The following is a 21,955-nucleotide window of genomic DNA, read 5'->3' as shown; positions in this document are numbered from 1 at the left end:
ATGTGGAACCATCAACCAGGAGCAGGGCAAGCTCTTCATCGCTGGGCATCTTCAAGAGAGGCTGGATAGATATCTGTTAGGTGTGCTCTAGCTCTGCATTAAGTAGGGGATTGGAATGGATGGTCTACTTAGTAGTCTACTACAAGGCCAACTCAAGGATTCTGTGATTCTGTGTTCCCTAACCCCTTGGGAGAAGCCAACCTAGGAGGTCTTGGAATTCACTGTCTTTAGGTGTGTGCAGACATATACATAATGAAAAAGTACTTCTTCACACAGCACCTAGTTAAACTATTGAATTCACTTCCACAAGATGTTGTGCTGGCCACCATTTTGGATGGCTTTAAAAGGGGACTGGACAAATTCCTGGAGGAGAAGGCTATCAGTGGCTACTTGTCCTGATGGCTATATGCTACCTCTAGTATCAGAGGCAATATGCCTCTGTATGCCAGTTGCTAGGGAAGATGGGCTGGAGGGTGCTCTTGCACTCATGTCCTGCTTGTGGGTTTCCTATGGGCAGCTGGTTGGCCACTGTGTGAACAGAATGCTGGACTAGGTGGGCCCTTGGTCTGATCCAGCAGGGCTCTTCTTATGTTCTTATGTTTTTATGTTCAAAAGTCATATTTTAAGAGTCCATGTTGTAAACTGCATCAAGGTGTCTTTTTAGAATATAGTCAAGCAGTCTATAAGCTGATTGGTTGATTAAATCAGTCAGTCAGTGAACAATCTGTGGAAGTGTACTCATAATTAGTGGGGCCATATGGCCTCTTCTACTGAAGACGGTCCTCTGTTTGAAGGGCTGTCCTTTCCCCTTCTGGGTGAAAGGTAAAGAAACACAAGAACTGTTGCCACTCAACAGAGCACCTGAACAGCATACTAAACAGGCAGGGATACAGGTCACCTGGCCTTATTGTTCTATACCATGGTGAGACATACTTTCTATTTAAATTATAATAATTTCTAAATTTGCATCTATAAAAGACACTAGGATATGCAAATTATATGCAAAACAGTGTCCTCTTTTGTCCCTCTTTTTTGATGATGCGTGTCCTCTTTTTTGGCAATTTGTAAGCGGTCACCCTACCCACTGCATTTTGTCATTGAGCTGAGGGGGAACCTGTTCTGATTTTCAACAGAAACTGGATGTGCACAGTGCTATGGCTTTTTTTAAAGGAAAACATTGAACTGCACATTAGTATGCATGTATGTATGTATGTATGTATGTATTTATTTCATGGTATGTGATTGTAATTTCATAGCAATAATAGTATGTGATTGCACATATGGTTGGATCCAGACTTAGTCATGCTTAGAGTAGACGTACTGAAATCAATGAGGCAGGTAAGTGGTGACTAATGTAACTCCCACTGATTGCAATGGTTCGACTCTAAGCATGACTAAGTCTGGATCCAACCCATCACATGTGCCACTGCAACACACCTATGCATCTTCCTTGCATGTGTCTGCACATGCTTTGTTGCATGGAGTCACATTCCATGACATTTAGAAGACTACATAAAGTGGGAGGAAATCCTCAGAACTGGGAATTTGACAATACTAATGCAGAGGAGTATTATATTCAAGATTTTCACATTGGAGACTAGACCGGCTGCTATGCTGTGATGATACTTTCCGACAGAAACGTTTCGATGTAGCTTTGCGCCAGTAAGGTCTGTCTTTTTCTTTTCTTTTTTTAAGTCATATTGGATATTTTTATGGCATCACCACTCTTATCATAACATTGACAATTCCCATGACTTGCCAGGAATAAGGCCTCCATGCCCCTATGTTTCCTTCATCTTGGAAGCACTGGTGAGCACTGGAGTCTCCAGGGAGAGTTTTTGGCAGGGATGGGGGGAGAGGGTTACTTTTCACATAATTACCAGTCACTTCTTACATGAGCTAACAATACAACTTTTGTATGACTTGAATTTTGGAACTGCACAAATGTTCTTTTGGTACTGCACATTTTGTATCTTGTTGCACATTTTTAAAAAGCCCTGGATGGTCTTGAAATCAGTCCCTGTGTCACCCACAAAGCCACTTCCCCACCACTCTTCACAGAGCTCAGTGCTGACTGGTCGGCCCTTATATTAATTGCAAAGCCACTTCCCTTGCCTTCTCGGCAAAGCTTCAACGCATTTTTAAAGCAGCAAACAAATCTTTCAGCAGATAAACATGCAATGTGAATGAAAGAAGAAAGAAAGAAAGAAAGAAAGAAAGAAAGAAAGAAAGCAAGCAATATAAACAAACAAACAAACACAAAAACAAACAGGGTAAGGGGAAGTAGAGAAACCTGGATGTCCTTCTGATTTTAGATTTGTCTGTATTTGAAATTTGCCTTTGGCATTCTAAAGAAGGAGCAATAGCAAGCTAAGTGCCAGAGAAGGTTTCAGCTGCAAGTTTTATGTTAACAGGCAGTAAGGGTTGGCCCACAGCCATGCAATGAAACCGAATAAAAAAGCCCATTATGAAATGATTCACCAGGGTTATACAAGGATGCAGGTATCAACAGCAGCGGACTGATGGTAATCCAAGCATTTCTCACAAGACCCAAGAAATGACTTACTCATAACTTGGACTGCAGGCCTGGATTGTTTTTATCAGTTAATTAATGGATTAATCAATCAAGTCAGTCAATCAGCTTTAGTTAACAAATCATGGTGTAAAGCTTAAATGCGGAGGTAGAGACTCAGTTTAATTAGTTTAATTTTTCAAGTCCTTTTGGTGTTTGGGGAATTTAAAAAGGAGTCATCGTCCCCCTTTCAAACAACATGGTGCCGTTTGTTTATTAAATGGTAAATTATCTAATGCTTTCATCAACATCCTCAGAAAAGGGCCCTTGGCGATATGCAAATTGACTGAAGTGTGATCAATGTCACTGAAATGTAATTAACGAGAAACTGATTAAACAACAGATGTCACCCCACACTTGAAGTCTCCTGACATAAGCTCTACTGGTGAGACCCTGCTTAAAGTTCTATCCCCTGGGGAGACCAGGGTGACCTCCATGAGGATCGTAGCCCTCTCTGTGGCACCACCAGACCTCTGGAATGCAAACCCTTCAAAGACCTGCAGGATCCCCTGTTGTCTTTCAGAGGAGTGAAGAACTTCCTCTCTTTGCTGATGTGTTTCGTAGAAGCTGTTTCTGCTCTGCGAATGCTTTTGGTTTGTTGCTACCCTGCTGTTTCTAACCTATGGTGGTTTGACAGTCCCTGACCTGTTGCACACCAGATGTGTTGGACTGCAACTCCCATCATTCCCTCCCAGAATGGCCATATTCACTTGGAATGATGGGAGTTGCAATCCAACACATCGGGAAGGCAACAGGTTGGGTATGGCTGCTGCAGTTCTTAAGTTTCCAATATTATTATTTATTATTACATTTACATCCCACCTTTTTCCTATTCTAAGGAACCCAAGGTGACTTATATAGCCATCCTTTTCTCCATTTTATCCCCACAACAACCCTGTGAGGCAGGTTAGCTAAGAGGCTATGATTGGCCCAAAACTGCCCAGTGACCTTTATAGCTGAATGGGAAATAGAACCTGGATCTCCTGAGTCCCAGTCCAAAATCCTAACCACTATGCTACATTGCCATGCCACTGATTTTTTAAATTATTTTCTTTCTATTGCAATAGAATGACATTGGCTAGCAGCATATACGTTTGACAGGCAGTACAGTCCACCACTTTAAGAGGTCACTGCTGATTAAATTAAATGTATCCATGTCTTTACATCAATGGTGACCTATTAAACTGGTGGACCGCCCCACTAATAAGCAAGTGTCTTTGGCATATAGACTCTTATGATCTTAACAATGGCAGAGCTTGGACCTGAGCTTGAGTCGTCCTTGATGATGCTAAAGGTCACATGTGCAGCAATGGAGCCGTATGAATAATAACACCATCACATGTGCGTATCGGCACAGAGTTTCCAATCAGCCCTTTGCACAGAATATCACTGCTGAGTTCCCCATATCTGACCTCCCCTTGTCACTGGGTCTGCTCTATTAACTTCTGTGAGGAAGTTTCCCCACCACCATCCCTGTGACATTTCTCCCTTCATGGGAAAACCTGCTTCTGATGTTCGGCTCTGTGGATTTAGCAGTCACATGTGCAACAGGCTGGGCAAACAGAAGCCAGATATATTTAGCCATCGGAAGAACTTGAAGAAGGATAGTCTGTTTTTCCATCCTGGCTGCGTCTGTCTGAATGAGACACTGCAGTCAAATGAGAGGTTACTGGGTTTGATGATGAAGGACAGGATGAGATGTTAACAGTATGCGTCTGAGCACCCTAGTTCCATGTTTTGCCTAATTAAAAAAAACACCCTATGATTCATTAAGATTCTGCCTGCTAGTTCTGAGACAGCATTTGGATAGGTTTCTAATTGTATTTTTGATTTATTTTTATGTTACATTTTAATTATATTTTTGTGTTTAATCCTAATTTTATTGTTAGCTGTATTTTTGGAGGCAGAAAGGCAGGTTATAAATTACATACATACATATGTACATAAGTATGTGGTTATCTGATGGTTTGACAACTGAACTTGGATAAGTTACAATGGGGCTGTTTGCACAACATGCTAACCCACACTTAGTGGTTCAGTGTGTGTTGTTGAACCATGGGTTAGCATGTTGTCTGAACCCAGGACATTTTCCACAGGTGGCTTGTTAACCACCCTGAACAACCCAACAACAAAGCATGGGTTCTCAAGGTGGCTTCTTCAAGAAAAATGAACCACACTGCATGATTAACAAGCCACCTTGAAGAAAATGCCTTGGGTTCAGACAACACGCTAACCCACAGCTAACAACAAACAACCCATGGTTCAACAGCAATCCACACTCAACCACTGAGTATGGGTTAGCATGTTATGTGAACCTAGTTTATCCCTTGGGTCTTACTAAAGACAATGACTTTGTGACGCGGTGGCAGAATGGTCTGCCCCCCCCCGGGACGGGACTTACCTTGGGCGAATCTTCCTGGCGGTGGCGGCTCCAGTGGCGGTTCGGCGGCAGTGCGGTGGCGGCGGCGGCAGCGGCCGGTCTTCCGACCAGCTGCCACCGCTGCCATTTCCAGTAAAAACAAACAAACAAAAAAATGTGATAGGCTACGGAAAGATTTACATAGCCTATCACGGCTAGATTTTTAAAAAACACCGTGATAGGCTACGTAAATGTTTATGTAGCCTATCACGGCTGATTTAAAAGAAAAACAACAACAACGCGCGTACGCAAATGGCGGCGCCCATGGCCGCCACCATTTGCGTTCCTTATTTTGACACGTCTTAGTCTATGTAAACATTTACGTAGACTAAGACGGCGAAAATAAGGGGAACACAAATAGCGTAGCGTCTACGCTATTTGCGTTCCCCTTATTTTCACTGTCTTAGTCTACGTAAACGTTTACGTAGACTAAGACGGCGAAAATAAGGGGAACGCAAATAGCGTAGCGTCTACGCTATTTGCGTTCCCCTTATTTTCGCTGTCTTAGTCTACGTAAATGTTTACGTAGACTAAGATGTGTCAAAATAAGGAATGCAAATGGCGGCGCCTGTGGGTGCCGCCATTTGCGTACGCGCGTTGTTGTTTTTTTCTTTTAAATCAGCCGTGATAGGCTACGTAAACATTTATGTAGCCTATCATGGCTGACTGCAAGGATGCAAACGGTGGCGGCTACGGCTTCCGCCATTTGCGGAGCTGGCCAGCCAGGATTTGGGGGGGGGACGGAGCGCCTCCGCCCCCAGCCAGAATTTTGGGGGGAGGGACGGAGCGCCTCCCCCCCACCGTGAATGTCACCCTTCGAGAAGGTAAGTGACTTTCGTACATCCCTAGTGATGGAGCACATCTTTTGCATGCAGGGGGTCCGATGTTCAATTCCTGCCATCTGCAGCTCAAAGTATCATGTAGGATGGGGGGGGGGACTTCTTTTGGCCCTGGCTGCATCCTGAGGATGTCGCATGACAGCAGTAGGCCTGACCAGAGAGGTTCCCTGGTATAAAGCTGTAGAGAGAACTGGGTTGGCAGATGTGATGAAGCTCCCTACCTGTACAAGCACAAAGTACCAAAGTTGGTGGATGTCCCAGTAGTAGCCCAGGCCAAATAAGGAAGTGAACAGCCCGCTCAGCAACATGCCTCCAGAGAGATAGTAGCGCAACGGGAGGCGCTCGCCGAAAATCCCGCTGTGGGAGATGGAAACAAAGAGCGTATTAATCACAACAGCTTGTTCTCAAAGATGGGCTTAGTAGCATAGAACTGGAAAGGGCCTCCGAAGTTATCCAGTCTGAATCCCTGCTGATGCAGGAAAGCTACCATACCAAATGAATGCAAAACAGCTTAGAGAGTTACTGCAATAGTGCAGAAGATACTACCGTGCGGGTTCTTCCCACACTCCACTGGTAGCTTAGGAAACCCACAGTAACGTGGCAGTGAAAATGTGAAGGGAAAAAGCTGGAAAAAATGGAGTGGGGGCATATTTGTTTCCCTGAGGACCATTTTTTCTAATATAATCTTTTTTCGGGGGGGGGGATTTGGGGGAATGCTGGAAAAAAATCCTATGAAATATTTCCTTTTGGAATGCGTGAAATGCTTTCTAAGACAAGGTTTTACTCCAAGTGTGTAGACTGAGGGATTGTACACAAGACACTCTACAGCATTACGGAATGGTCATTCCTGTGTATTCTGCAGACATATACAATATTCACATTTGCTTGTACAAACTGGGGACAGCCATCCTATGGTCCCTGGGAGAGTGTCCTGGGGGAAAATAGGATTGTTTGGAGTCGCTCACAAGAAGCCGTAGACACTTCTACAACCTCGGGAAGGGGACTTTAAGTTCCAGCCCCAGCTAGCTCCTGGCAACATGCCATCTCTAGATGGGCTCAGAGGCAGTGAGGCTGGTGGCTCCAATGTCAGTGGGGTAGTGAATCTGCTCTGGGTTTCAGTCAGAAACAGTCAGAACTCTAAAGGAGCTGGACAGCTCCTTTAGAGCTCTGACTGGTTCTGACTGAAACCCGGAGTGGATCCACCATCCCACTGACATCAGAGCCACCAGCCTCCACTGGCTCAGAGGAAAACCACCAAAACATCAGTGGTTGGGAGAAAGGGTCATGGCCATCCAAGGACTTGATTGTGACTGCAGCAGGGCTGGATTTGGCCCCTAAGAATGAGGTTGCCCATCCAGCCTAGAAACTGACAAGCAGCACATGTGGCAACCCCCTAGGACAGTGGTGTGAAACTTGTGCCCTCCAGACATTACTGGACTACAACTCTAATCACCCCTGACCATGGGCCATGACAGCGGAAGATGGGAGTTGTAGTCCAGCAACATCTGGAGGGTCACTGGTTCCCTACCCCTGCCCTATGGTTTGTACGACACAGCTGATACTCAAAGGTATATTGTAGCTGAGTAGGGAGGTTCCAGTCCTGCACCTCACAGCTAAGAGCTGCTGAAATTCCTCTGAAAACCTATCTGATCCTGGTATGCTAGTTTTCTACCTGCAGGAAGTTGTGCTCTTAAAAAGGGGGGGAACCTTGGAAATTAAGTCAACTAAGCCAGAGAGACCATCTCCACTTCCTCTGGTCATCGAAGTGCCCTAAGTGAATCTACCTTTTGCATGGAGAAGGTCTGTTCTTTTTGTCCGCTCTGAAACGAGGGCCAGACATATTCACTGGGTTAACCCCAAAGCCTAGAGAAGTGGGAATCATGCTCCTTACACATGATGAGTCTGGAGAAATATCTTAAGAGGGTCCGAGGATACAAAAGATGCTTTCATACCAAAGAAAGCTTTAAAAAAAACCTGTAGCACAATTATCATCATTAACTGGTGCCGTGATCCTATACATGCTTATCTGAATGCAATCACTGTGGGAAGTACTTCCAAGTACCCTTGCATAGGACTGCACTGAGGGTCTGTGCTTATGGTCAATACCCTTTTATGGCTCCTCTAAACAGAGCATTGGAGCTTTTCCAGATCCATCATTTGCAGCTCGCGTATGCGGAGTCAGACCACCGGTACATCTATACCAGTGCTGCCTCCTTTGACTGTCAGTGGCTCTCTAGGGTCTTGGCCGACTAAGATAATCAAACTTGGAAGCACCAGAGATTGAACCCGGGTGTTTCTGCCTGCAACGCAGGTGCTCTACCGCTGATCGAAGCTCCCTCCCCTTATGTGGCATAAACACAGCCTTGGAAATAACCCCATGGAGCTCTTTAAAAACTACTTAGGTGAGAAAACATCCTGTTGTGGGCCTCAGCAAACAGAATCCATCATTTGGGCAGGAGTCCCGCTGATACCTCGAGCTCTCCATTAGCAGGTCTCTTATCCACTTGCCATTATGACCTAACAACAGGAAGTCTATAGCTCTGAACTGTTTTCTGTCCGGTTTCGGAGTGGATTGATTGCCGTCAGAGTGCGGCTGGCTGCTGACAAGTTGTGCAAGAGTAATCAAACTGTAGGTATGGATTTGTCCCAGGAACACCTCTGGGATCATTTGATGTCTTTAACAGTCACATTAAGCTGCCAAGTTAAGGTGCCAAGTGACTGATATCTGCATCAAGTGGCAGCAGGGGTTGACCGTGGACTATCAGCAAAGGTAAGCCAAAACCAAATCTGAATTGCTAATGGCACTGAAGAAGCTGGAGAAATTAAGATCATAAGACCGGCCTTGCTAAATGTGACTGAAGTCCAGCATTCGGTTTCTAAAAGGGATCAACTCAAGCAGATGCAGTCAGTGAGGAAAACTCTGGTGATACTCAGATGCTAGTCCTCATAGCTGCATGCAGCCGCCAGCGGCAAGGTTGGGGCAGCAGAATGAGGTGGGGATGAGATGACGGAATGCTGAGGCAGTAAAATGGACTACACCAGGCTAAGGTTAGAGGATATCACTTTTGTCGCTCCTCCTCCTCCTCCTCCTCCTCCTCGTTGTTGTTTTTAAATACCATGGAAATAGAAAACTAGTTCATCAGGAGGAAAGTTCTAAACCACCCAGAGAGCTTTGGCTATGGGTGGCACAGAAATGTAATAAAAATAAATAAGTAAGTAAGTAAGTATGCCCTTTGCCTGCTTTGCTAGTTTTCTCCCTGCAGGGAGTTGTGCTTTTTTGCTGTTTTTAGTAGAGGGCCTTATGAAATGTGATCACTTACCAGCCATCTGGCTTGGTTCCATTCATTCTCCCTGGAAATAGTATGTGATTCTGCTGGTTGTATACCTAGGTACTGAACATGCCCTAATTACAATCCAACTCCTGAACAGGGTATCAAATTTCTAAACAAGCTGAAGAAGAAGACTGCTGGTTGCTGGGTATTTTGGGATCGTTCAGTGGTGCTTGGCTCAGCACATTGACAAAACAAGCCCTCACCCCACGTTCCTGACACTGCAATCTTATGCCTGCCTAAGGCAGCAATCCTGTCATGGTGGCTCCCTGTGCAAGCCTGCATAACCAGGTTTCTTGATCATGTGGGGACCCTACGCAAGTAGAGCAGGCCCTCCGTCAGGGCTGGCATCAACGGTAGGCATAGCTGGGCATGTGCCGAGGGCCCACACCCCCAGAGGAGCCCACGGACAAGACCCCCCTGGATTTGCTCCCCCTTTTCACCACTGCAACCCAGTTGTTTGCTTGCCTCTCACTCTGGTCCCGAAGATGCTAGTGGTGAGGAGCAGGAGATGCCGCGGTCTCCGTGCTCACGGGCTTTCTGCCTGCCAAGCAAGCAAGCAGAAGTAACGATGGGAAAGAGGAGAAATAGCAGCTGGTGACCATGATGGTGAGAAGGCAGACTCCCTGAGGGAGGGGGCCCATGGAGGGGGTCTTGCCCTTCGAAACCCGGAGCTGGCACTGCTCTCTGCTGCAGGAGTCCAATGTCCAGAGGGCGGCGGTTCTGGCGTGGGACAGTGGCAGACGCAGCAGGGCATGATTCTAACCACATGGGGGAACTGGATTCCCCAACAGGGCTCTTGCAGAAGACAGACCTGTGTTCTTCCCCTTCTTGCCTGTGGAGTACGCACCTGATATACATTCCAATGGCATAGGCAACCAGGAAAGCATTATCCAAGGCTCCAAAGAGCTCCTTATAGTTGGGCTGATCTGGAAGAAGGAACAGGACAGGTTCAGCTCAGGCTCAGCAGCATCCCACTGAGCAGCAGGAATATCCAAATTCACACAGACACCAGTTTTGAAATGGCTGGCATTTGAAGAAAAATAAAGAGAGAACAAAACCCAGAAACAATCACACGCACATCGATTTCTGGAGCATAGGATCTCATCTTTGTCTGTTTCAGTCTTTTACAAACTTCAGGGAACTTGTTTCCGCGTTGGCCTGTTTGAGGAGGCGCTCCTGTGCAGGGCTGCCTCACCTACATTCTGAAGTGGTACTTTCCCAACAAGGATGTACCTGGAGATGTAACATTCCTGGAAATGTTGAGGCCATGGGAGAAAAAAAATATGTTTTTTTTCATGTTTTCCCATGGGAAAGTCTGGAAAAACAGAAAAAAGAGCAATACTAACCTTTTTAGTGTTCTTTACAGATCTAAAGTCACTGTGTTCCTAAAGTAGCCCTCCCCAACCTGATGCCCTCCAGATATTTTGGACTTCAGCTCCCATCAGCCTCAGGCGGCATGGCCAATGGTCAGGAGTGCTGGGCATTGTAGTCCAAAACATCCGGAGGGCACCAGGTTGGGGAGGGCTACTTCAGGAACACAAAAGAGCCTTTCTGTTCCTACAGTTATTGTATGTATGACTTAGTTTGTTCATAAAATTATAATTATATTTTAAAACTTTTAAAAGTAAACTTAAGTTAGTAAATTTGTAATTATTGTCTGAATAGATTAGAACTACTTTAGATGACTGCTACAGCATCAGAAGACTCTATAGAACAGAAACCCAAGCTGTCAAAAATGCAGATTTGATGTCAAGAATGTACAATGTTGACTCTACTCATATGCTGGGAAACTGAGCAGACTGGTTCTGACTGAAACTTGGAGTGGATTCACCGCCCCACTGACATTGGGGCACCAGCCTCCATTGCTAGGAGACAACCTCATAGGGTTGTTTTAAGGGTGAGCGAGATGAAAAGGTTTTAAAGCACCGTAAGGTGTGACATAACTGATAAATATAACATTCTCCCATGCTCCCTGTTCTGCTTGCTGCTCTTTCTATGCAGAACTCCTTCTCTGAGCATATCTGCCAGTCTTCCCCCAATTGGATGCCCTCCAGATGTTTTGAATGCCCTCCAGCTGTTTTGGACTACAACTTCCAGTATTCCTGACCATTGATCATACTGGCTAGGGCTGATGGGAGTTGAAGTCCAAAACATCTAGAGGGCACCAAGTTATATAGGAAGGTTGCTGAAAAGGCACCATGTACACTGAAGGCGCTGTAGAATTAATTATAATTTTAAACATAAAATAGCCACCAGCCTCCAGCTTCCAAAGCCCAAGTGTGCTGGGAACCAGACTTCAAGCCACCTGCTGATCAGGATCATGGTGAGACTGCAAGCAAATGAGGGTAAGATAAGTAATCACATCAGAATAAACCGTGAGCCCACAAGGTGTTCCATTTTGGTTATTAAATACGACTGGGTTCAGAGTCTAAGCTGGTGATAAAGGAAAAGGCCACTGGAGACATGGCCACAACTCAAGGGTTCCTGGTAAGTGGGCCGGCCTACAAATTAACAACACTCTTGCAATTTTCCAGGTGGGAGGAATAACAGCCTTGAAATCAGGGCTAGCCCAAAAGATTTTGCTGCCTGAGGCATCGCAGCAAATGTCTCCCCCCCCCCCAACTCAACATGCATTGTATCCAAAGCCACCGATGTCATTTTGGTACATGAGGCAGAAAACCCCTCAAGCACCTCTCCCCATCCCTAGTAGTATAAATACAATAAAAAAACTAGATAAATAACTAGCAATTTGCTGCCTTTTTATGACACCTCAATCTGCTGCCTGAGGCAACTGCCTCTCTCTGCCTCATGGTAGGGCCGGCCCTGCTTGAAAGCCACATAGAAAAGACAGCATTTTGATACCCACCAACACAGGAAACTGCTTCAACTAAGTCAGGTAATTGGTCTAATTTTGTCTACACCATCCTTCCCCACTATAACTCCCATCATCCTTCACCATGCTGGCTGGGGCTAATGGGAGTTATAGTCCAAAACATCTTGAAAGTACTAGGCTAGCAAAGGTTGGTCTACACGGACTGGCATCAACTCTCCCGGGTTTCAGGTGGGTTTCTTTCCCACCTGGAACTGCTGAGGATAGAACCGGGGTCCTTGTGCATACAAAGCATCTGCTCTACCACTGCACTACGGCCCCATCCCATTTTACAGCGCTGCGTTCTTTGGCTCTGCAGCAGCCAGTTTTAAAGGCCAAAAGGGAGTTTGGTCTTTCAGCACAGGAGATTCTGGGAGGCAAATGAAGTCTTACCAAAAGGCTTCCAGTCACACCACGTGGTGCTGTTTGAAGCATTGTTTGGATTGGGTTCCCGTGAGGAACAGTTATAATGCAGTTCACTCTGATAAAAGGAGAAAGAAAAAGGACAAGCACACATGTTAGGGGTTGCTGTTGTCATTGTCACTGTCACTGTCATTGTCATTTATTATTATTATTATTATTATTATTATTATTATTATTATTATTATTTTGTGCCACTGATATGCATGGCTCTTTAACTAGTACAAGGGGACCAAGGAGAGAGCCAGTGTGGTGTAGTGGCAAGAGTGTTGGACTAGGAGCTGGGAGATCCAAGTTCTAGTCCCCACTCGGCCATGAAAGTTCACTGGGTGACTTTGGGCCAGTCACAGACTCTCAGCCCAACCCACCTCACAGGGTTGTTGTTGTGAGGATAAAATGGAGAGGAGGAGGATAATGTAAGCCGCCTTGGGTTCCTTGTGAGAGGAAGAAAGGTGGGGTATAAATGCAATAAATAGATAAATAAATAAACAAACCATCTAGAAAACAGCACAGGGAGATAACAGAGGGAGGGGGGAAGTGAAGGCAGAGGGAAGGGGAAAGTGAAGGGAGGAAGGGGAGGCAGGGGCAAACAGGAGAATAATACACATTTGGCTCAGTGGTCCATACAGCACAAGCTGATGGATGCTTACTTGGATGTAAATCTCTCTGTATTCAATGGGGCTTGTTCCCAAGTAAGTGTGCATAGCAGGCATGGGGAACCTCAGGCCCTGGGGCCAAATAAGGCCCTCCTGGGGTCCCAGTCTAGCCTTTCAGGGTTCCCTAGATGGCCAAGGCCCTTTCCCTTAACCATGCCTTTTCCATTTGATTGTTTGGTAGTTTCACGGCTTTTCTGCAGTATTTTCCGCCATTCTAAATGGTTGAAATGCCTCTCCTAAGGCTTTGTTCCTGGTGGTAACAGCATTAAGCTAAAATACACCGGCATTTTGGGTATTTCCATCCAGCCCCTTTGCTCCCACGGCCTTTGGGAGGCCCACCACCATAATGTGGCCCCTGAAAGCTTCTCTAAAGTGGGATTCCACCTTCAGGCTGAAATAGGTTCTGCGCCCCCAGTGTATAGGATGACAGCCTTGGGCTTCACCTGAATGCCCCACATGCCCAATGTACGACTATCCCTCATTCCCAGGGATGCCTGCTACGTACCTTCACAATACTAATGGGCTTCCGAGAGAGATGGAAAGTGGTATAGCACAGGAACGTCAGCACAAGAATCAATCCCCGGTACCTAGAAAAGAGCAGACGAGGAAGGTGATGCAAACTATTGGTGAAGGGTGAATCCCTAATGGTATCTCTGAAAGCCGAGTTGGTTCATCTATGGTGCTGGGGCAAGGACCGTTGGACTTCCCCATTGCCTGTGAGAGTGTTCCCTAAAACAGGCGTGGGCAGGCTTCAGGCTATGAGGATGAACTTCTGATTTTGAACTCCAAGGCCTGCCAACCAGAGCCAATTGCAAAATGGTGGCTCAGGGGGTGGACTTACCTAAGGCATCCCATGAGCCACACACTTCTGCATACAAGTGCAAATCTATATCTGAGTTAGTACAGATCAGGGACTTCAACTGCATATTTGGGAGTAGTGGCGATGGGGAAGTATCATTTGTTGTTTCTGTTATTAAACAGAAACGATTGCCAGAAACGACTGGGACTCTACTGTCAACCATCTAGTGATCCCAACATACTTTCTGCCCTAAAACACCCACAGCAGTCCCCTTCATAGGGTGGCCATAAGTCCTCTTTTACTGAGAACAGTCCTCTATTGGAAGGGCTGTCAGGGGACAGGATTCTCTTTGAAGAGGTCTTCTAGTTGACAACATACCAAGCAAGGCACACAGGTCACTGGGTCAAAATCTACACCACTATGTACCTTATTTTTCTGTTTAAATTACAATAATCACTTCTAAATTTGCATCTATACATATAAATTACCATATGCAGATTTTATGCAAATCACCACCCTCTTTTGTCCTCCTTTTTTTGCAGTGATATATTTCCTCTTTGGGGGAAATTCATGTGGCCACTCTACCCCTTCAGCTGTGCTTTGCAGGAGAAGGCCATAAGTGGGTGAGCATGCTACGTTTTAGAGGAACCTGCCTGCCATTATTGCTCTTCCCACTAAGGAACCCCTGCAAAGCTCTCAAGGATCCCAAAGGTTCCCCATAGAACACAGTTTGAAAAACATTGGGTCAAAGTCTTAGCATTTGGGACACCAAACTTTTGGGATGTAGGCTAACAGTCTTGGGTGATGCAACAGGTCCTGGCATCTCCAGCAAAAAGGACCAGGGAGCAGGTGAGGAGAGATTGATCTGCCTTGGGGAGCTGTTGCCACTTGGAACAGACTTGGGCTGCTTGAATGGATAGACAGAACCCACAATTAACCTAACAACTAACTGTAGTTGTTAACTGTGGGTGGTTTAACCCATGATTAACCCATAGTGTCAGTCACGGAGCAACATCTGATTGGCCCAGTCAGAGGTTGCATATGTAAAATGGTGGCAGCATGCACCTGCCAACACCATGACAAATTGTGGGTTAATTAACCCATGATTTGCTGCCATTCTGTGTGAATTGGGTTGATGACTTGCTCCAATGAAAGCTTCAACTTCCATTACTTTCTCTGACATTCTCTCTCTCTCTCTCTCACCCCCCTTCATTGATACTTTTGATTGACAGTCTTTGCTAGTTAGAACTGAGCAAGGCATGAGCGCCTCACAAATATGTCCAAGAAGCAAAGAACAACGCGACTGGCTAGCTGCAGTGCTGCATTGCACTGGAGGTGGAGGGGAAACTGAGTGCACGGGCGAGAGAGGACGTAGACCTGCGCTGGGAGATTCTGCAGCAACTGAAATGATCGAGGGGTTGGAGCATCTCCCCTATGAGGGAAGGTTACAACAGCTGGGACTGCTTAGCTTGGAGAAAAGGCGAGTAAGGAGAGACATGGTAGAGGTGTACAAAATGATGCATAGTGTGGAGAATGTGGACAGGGAGACATTTCTCTCCCTCCTGCATAATACTAGAACCCGGGGTCATCCCATGAAGCTGAGTGGTGGGAGATTCAGGACACCTAAAGAAAATACTTCTTCGCACAGTGCATAGTTAAACTATGGAATTTGCTACCACAAGATGTAGTGATGGCCGCCAAATGGGATGGTTTAAAGGAGGGTTAGACAAATTCTCAGAGGAGAAGGCTATCAATGGTGTCAGGGTGGAAACTGAGCCCATAGAGCCCCAGAGCAGTTCTGATTCTGAGGAGGAACAGCAATCCGTGGGAGAGGAGCCAGCTCATCCCTCACAGGCACAGCAGCTGGCAGAGATTCCTCCTGCCGGCATTCCTGAGATAGATAGTGATCCTAGCAGTGAGAAAGTGCGGGAACGAGGCTTGCTAGATGCTCGACGCAGACGCAGAGAGTGACGAGCGATGGAGGGCACGGAAAGGAGGTGTAGCGCCCGTTTGGCGCACAAGCAATGGCTGCCTCCCATGGACCCAAGGGAAAGAGGGAGGATCTCTCCCTAGCCCATAAGTTCCGGGTCTTCAAATGACTCTCTTTCAAACAGGGATCATCTGCCTATTCGAAGCTTAAGCCACTCTGCTGTTCCTTGCTTTAGTCACTGGTGATTAGCATCTGAAAGGGTCATTAAGTTGTAAAAGGATTAAAGCTTTGAAAAGAATCCTTTCGTCTGTGTCTTGAGTTGGCTATTAGAGTCTACTGAAAGAGGCCGCCAGGGCACTCCTGACAAATGACTACTAGTCTTGATGGCTATGTGCAACCTCCAGGCCCAGAGGCAGTGAGCCTATGCACACCAGTTGCTGGGGAATATGGGTATGAGGGTGCTGTTGTGCTCATGCCCTGCTTGTGGGTTCCTGGTTGACAGCTGGTTGGCCACTGTGTGAACAGAATGCTGGACTAGATGGACCCTTGGTCTGATCCAGCAGGGCTCGTCTTACATTCTTGTGTTCTTACTGAGTAGAGCAGAGCACTCAGAGAGGAGAAAAAGATCCACCCCAATGTGAAGATCAAGTAAACCTCTTGGAATCTGCCTGCCCAGTGAGTGGGTGATTTACTGATGAGGCCTCACTTGGATGATGTGGAGGGGGATAGGGAGGAGAGGCCCAAGAAGGCCTCCAGAGGAGTCTGGTGCAGTGTCACCACTTTACCAGGGGAGGGGGGAGAGGACAGCCCCCCCTGCAGCCCAGAAATGGCCCCCAAATGGCCCCCAAGGTGTCTGGAGCCAAAGTGACTCCTGCTTGAAAAATATTGAAGCTCACTGGAATAAACGAATAAGAGGTGAGATCAGAGATGGAGCCAATGGAAGATTTCCCCCTATTTTGTTCACCCCCACCCCCAGAGGTGGGGGGTACAAATTTAGGAAAACAACTGGCTGGGACGGGAAGGTTTAAACCTTCCCTAAGCACATGATCTGGATCAAGGCCTCACATGTTTACTTGTAAGTAAAAAAGGAAGAGAGGGGGTAAGTGGCATGCTACAGTTTTCAGATGAAGAATCTGTGCCTTGTATTTCAGGCAATAGAAGGTGCAGTCAACAAGCCAGCTGCTTGCCTGTGGTTCTTCTTTTCTTATGGAAGGAGCAAACACAGCATCTTTCCATTCGCTGAAGCAAGTGAGCCACAATGAAAATAAGCATGTCTTCAGAGTCACATGGGAAAGTGCACCATGTGAGGACAGCTTCTACGTGCAGGAGATGCCAGAGACTCATCCATTCCGTCCTCAAAGGGAATAGGGATGTCAGCACCTCACAAGACCTAGCTTATCTGCATGGAGCAAGATAACCAAGAGACAGCACTCCAGCCTGCAAAGGTCATGCTTGGGGAAGCTATGCAATGATCCAGCCAGAATAAGGAGGGCTGGTTAAGCACAGAGGCGATCCATCCAAGCTTTGCTAGATTTTCGAACAGGCACCTGGGAGGAAGAACAGGGAAGCCGAGATCAGACAATATCTCTGCGATTCGCTCTGCTTGTAAAGATGATGGTGTAACAGCACCTTGCCAAAGGATTTTTAAGAACCTTATTTGGTTGTTTCATTTCAGCATCAAAAAGTCCACCAGGTTATAGGAGGCAAAGAAACTTCTTTCCTCTCCCCACTACAAAAATGGACATCAGATCCTTCCACATTTGACTCTTCTTCGTGCTTTATTTTTTCATTACTTCAACTCCTTTAGATCAACCCCTCCCATTGGATGTAGTGGGGATAAGCGATCTAAAGGGGTTTTCATAATGAAAAAGTAAAGCATAAAGAGGAGCCAAGCGGGGAAGAATCCAATGTAACAGGTGAACATCTCCCATCCTTGCTAGTATCCAAGCCAAGGTACAGAAGGCATGTCCTAGATCAAGTTCTTCGAGGGATCACAATCAAAGTTGAAGGCTGGATGGTCTGAGACCTTATGACCCAGGTGGGGAGCCTGTGGCCTTCTGGATGTGGCTGGACTCCAACTCCCATCAGCCATAGCCAGCATGGCCAATAATCAGAGGTGATGGGAATTGTTGTAATCCAAAAATATTTGGAGGGTTGCAGGTTCTCCATCCCTGTCTATGACCATGCTGACGTTCTATGAAAATTACCACATATAAGAAATAGCATTTAAGAACAGAATCTCTTAAATGTTGTGCAAAATGTATTAGGGTGACACGCAGCATCCTTCAGCAAGTTGCTGGGGCTCCACTCCAGTACCTTGGCAGGGCCCACTAGTTACTCAAATCCTGGTGCCATCTTTAAACATTTTTTTTCTACACTGGAACTCCAAGCAGCACCAGCCGCCAGGCCACCATTTTAACTTCCCACAATGCCTCTACAATAATGTCAATCTAGGGCATTGTGGGAAGTTAAAATGGCAGTGAGATCTAGACATCTGGTGCTACTGCTGCCCGCCACAGCTGTGTAAGCGCAGCAGGGGGCCCCAATGGAGGACCAGAAGATAGCTTTTGGATGTGGCTCTTAAAATTTAAGCTTCGTCTAATTTATATAGTCACTGCACACTGCAAGCCATCTAGTTCTTCGTGATAATGTCCGTCCAAGGACTGTTCATTACACTTGGCTATGGCAATCACCAAATTGTTGGACTGGACGGGGGCTTATGACAGGATTGGACTTCTGGCACGTTCAGGGTGCTGTATTTTTGTTAATCCTATTCCATCCTCTCAGGAAAGAACTGCTTCTATTTCTTCTTCTTTTTCTTTTTATTGCCAGTTTCACTTCTGCTTTAAAACTAAAGAGTCACAGATCGGGTAACTCCTTCAAAGAAAGAGAGAGAGAAAGCAAAAATGTAAAGAGCAGGAGCAAATGTCTGTATGTGCTTATGTGTGTGTGTGTGTGTGGGGGGGTCATGTTCAAAATTGATGCTATAAATCAGGGGTGCAGAACCTCAGGCTCGTGGGTCAAATCTGGCCCACTTGCAATCCCAGTTTGGCCCTCCAGGGTTCCCCAGATGGCCATATCCTTTTCCCCTAGCTCCACCCCTTCCTCCCCAATTGCTGAGCATTTGGTGATTTCCCAGAGTTTTTGTGATTTCCCAGGCGCGCGCACGCACACACACACACCCAGGGAGGAGATTGGAGTGACACCATGTCTTTGGGAGATGAACAACACTGCAGGGAAAAAAGAGAATTTTGCTCCAAAACACCAGCTTTTGTTTTAAATTAAATTGCCTTATAAGTAAAGGAGGCAGATGTATTGGGGGGGGGGGTTGTTTTCTCATCCACTCAAGGCACAGGCTTGCTTTATAAATCATAGAATCAATTAATTGGAAAGGACCTCAAAGTTCATCTAGTCTAACCCCTGCTGATGCACAGAATCCATTGTCACATCATCCCTGATAGGTGGCCATCCAGCCTATCAGGGATTATGTGGCAGCAGATTTCCTGCATTTCTAATGCAGCAGAATCAAGTGGTAATATTTTCCCCAAATTTTATCATGTCAGGTTGCAGGTCTGTTTCAAGGCTGCTTCATGAAAAGGCCCCGTACACATATGAAACTAGCATGCCAAGGAGAAGACTAGGCTAAACCCTTCTCCCTGAGATGCTTGTTTTCTACATGCAAGGAGCTTGGGGGGGGCAGCAGAGCAATCACACATGCCAAACTCTACATGGGAGTGGTAGAGCCCAGGAAAAGCTGTATCATTTGATTCCACTGGATGTTTAAATTGGGCCAACTGGAAGGAGCCCTAGTAAAGAGAACTCTCTCACACACTCACACAGGTAACTTTCTGGACCTCCCTTTAAAGGGGTGCCTGGTACTTTTGAAGCCACTGGTTTACTTGAAAACATGACAGTCCTGTCTGTTGCCTTGGGGTAATGAACATCTGCAATGGTTCTTCCCTTCGGTACATTTGGCCAATGCCCCAGGAGTCCGTAAACATGTTTATTACACTTTATAGGGACTTCATTACAGATAAGATTTCTCCCTGTTTTTAAAAGAGATGTGCTCTTCTTTCAGTAAACAGATGAGTCTGGAAATTGTGCAGAGTTTCAAAACAATATTCTCTTCCTAAATTAAAGCATCACCCCAATAATCTGATGATAAGGAGAAGTGTATGTATGCCGTCTTTTATCACTTGCTACAAGAGAAGCAATTGCCATAAATAAACCTTGCTTTCATAGGAGGCTGCCTTATACCATGCCAGACCAAAGCAAAAATGCTACACTTAATGTAATGGCTGATGGCATGGTGGGAAAAGGTAAGAGGAAGAACTGCTTTACGGAAGCTTCCTACACATCCTAATGTCATCTTAATTGTATTTTCCCCATCCCGCCCGTCTATAATGACTTTTGCATAGCATTTGTTTTTCTGTCAACTGCAACATTAGACTGCTGAGCGTACATAAAACTGATCTGAGCAATAAGGAGGGACAGAAGAAAGGAGGAACACAGAGGGGTGGGGGAGAGAGAGAAACCTGTCAGAGCTAGGCATGTCAGAGAAATCCACAACGGATTCAAATGAGTTCAGATTTCTATGAATCAGATCTGCAGATTCCACAGCAGACCAGCTTTTTCTGAGTCACAAGGATTCCATGGACTTGTGGACCAATTTTTCACTTGGGGGGGGGGGATTTGCACTAATTCACATTAGTGCTAATTCACATGCACAAATGCACTAATAAGGAGTAGTTAAAGTAGGCAAGTGCACATTAGCGCTAATGCGTACATGCGCTAAAGTGAATTGGAGCAAGTAGAATTCTGGGGGGGGGGATCCAATTCTGTCAATGAGCAGACAATGGAATGAAAGATGCCCAACACACAGATGTAACAGATTTAACAAAATTTGTACACCCCTATTTAAAGCCTTCCTTGGAAAGGGATAGCCCTCACTCGTTTGGAGCCTATCAATACATCGGACAGGATTAAGGAAGTGTAACAGGTCTGTGGATGTTTAACTGGGGCAACTTTTGCCACCCTGGCGCCCTCCAGATGTTTTGGGTTACAACTCCCATAGCTGGCTGGGGAATTATAGGAGTTGTAGTCCAAGACATCTGGAGGGCTCTAGGTTGGAGAAGGCTGAACTATTGGTTCACAGACAGTGCTAGTTAAAGGTCAGTAACACAGAAACAAGAATTCAGCTTTCAAAGCCAGCAACCCTTTAAAGACCATGAGCTCATTTCCACATGCAAAATAATGATTCCTCACCATAGTTTGTGAAACGTAATTTCCAGAGCCAAGTGGAGAACACCAAATGCTCTCCTTCCTCTTGGTTATTATCACCCATGAAGAGCCACGCTTTAGTAAAGATGCTGAAATGTCATAAAGCAACAGATTGAATCTATCCATGCTGTGCTATATTTCTTTGTCAGCTCTACATCTGTGATACCGTGCGATGACATCTGCTATTATGGAAACAGCTTCTTCAAACACTGAGTTATAAACACATCATTCAAGGGCCGTCCCATTGATGATAAAGCAAACTTGTTTTCTGCTGCTCCACAACAGCTTTTCCTCAACCTGCAGCCCTCCAGACAAGTTGAACTATAGCTCCGATCACCTGGGGATGATGGGAGTTGTAGACCAACACATCTGGAGAGTGCCAAGTTGAGGAATGGCTGCTCCAGAGGGTAGAACCTGAATCAAAAGTGTTTTAAATCACAAGAAAGGATGTTCCGACTAAACATTAGGAAGAATTTCCAGACAGTATGAGCTCTTTGGTATTTGAAGCAGCTGCCTTGGAAAGTGGGGGGCTCTTCTTTGGTGGAGGTTTTTGAGCAGAGAATGGACGGGGAGGGTCCATAGCACTGTGTGACAGAGGCCACGCTTTGCATGCAGAAGGTCCCAGGTTCGATCCCTGGCTTCTCCTGGTAGGGCTAGGAAAGAGTCCTGCCTGAAAACCTGGAGAACTGCTGCCAGTCAGTGTTGACAACACTGGGCTAGAAGGACTGACTCAGTGTAAGGCAGCTTCCTATGTTCCAATGGTCACCTATCAGAGAGGCCCTTCTCCAGGCAGCCCCACCACTTGAAGTGTGATGGGGGGGGCGGTAAGGGGTGGAACT

The 21,955-nt window shown here is 46.0% G+C and overlaps 1 protein-coding gene across 5 annotated transcripts in view; it reads right to left on the bottom strand.

Moving 5' to 3' along the window:
- The window catches only part of SLC37A2 (solute carrier family 37 member 2), a 72,129-nt gene that overhangs the window by 37,789 nt on the left and 12,385 nt on the right, over window positions 1–21,955 (bottom strand). For 4 of the 5 annotated variants that reach the window (XR_014783727.1, XM_084803810.1, XM_084803811.1 and 1 more), the window contains exons 2-5: window positions 13,613–13,694; window positions 12,425–12,512; window positions 10,010–10,088; window positions 6,052–6,187 (exon numbers count right to left, since the gene is read on the bottom strand). Coding sequence is in view for 4 of the 5 variants with exons in the window: in XM_084803810.1 (XP_084659936.1) it covers window positions 6,052–6,187; window positions 10,010–10,088; window positions 12,425–12,512; window positions 13,613–13,694 (385 nt within the window). In the remaining variant the exon portion in view is untranslated. Of the gene's footprint in view, window positions 1–6,051; window positions 6,188–10,009; window positions 10,089–11,415; window positions 11,492–12,424; window positions 12,513–13,612; window positions 13,695–21,955 lie in introns of all 5 variants that reach the window. The other variant, XM_084803813.1, reaches the window with a different exon arrangement.

Source organism: Heloderma suspectum, chromosome 6 (genome assembly GCF_057233095.1).
Source record: "Heloderma suspectum isolate Gila_16-S chromosome 6, 16-S_ref, whole genome shotgun sequence".
In the NCBI taxonomy this organism is placed as follows: domain Eukaryota; kingdom Metazoa; phylum Chordata; class Lepidosauria; order Squamata; family Helodermatidae; genus Heloderma; species Heloderma suspectum.
This window is presented reverse-complemented; position numbering and strand designations above follow the sequence as displayed.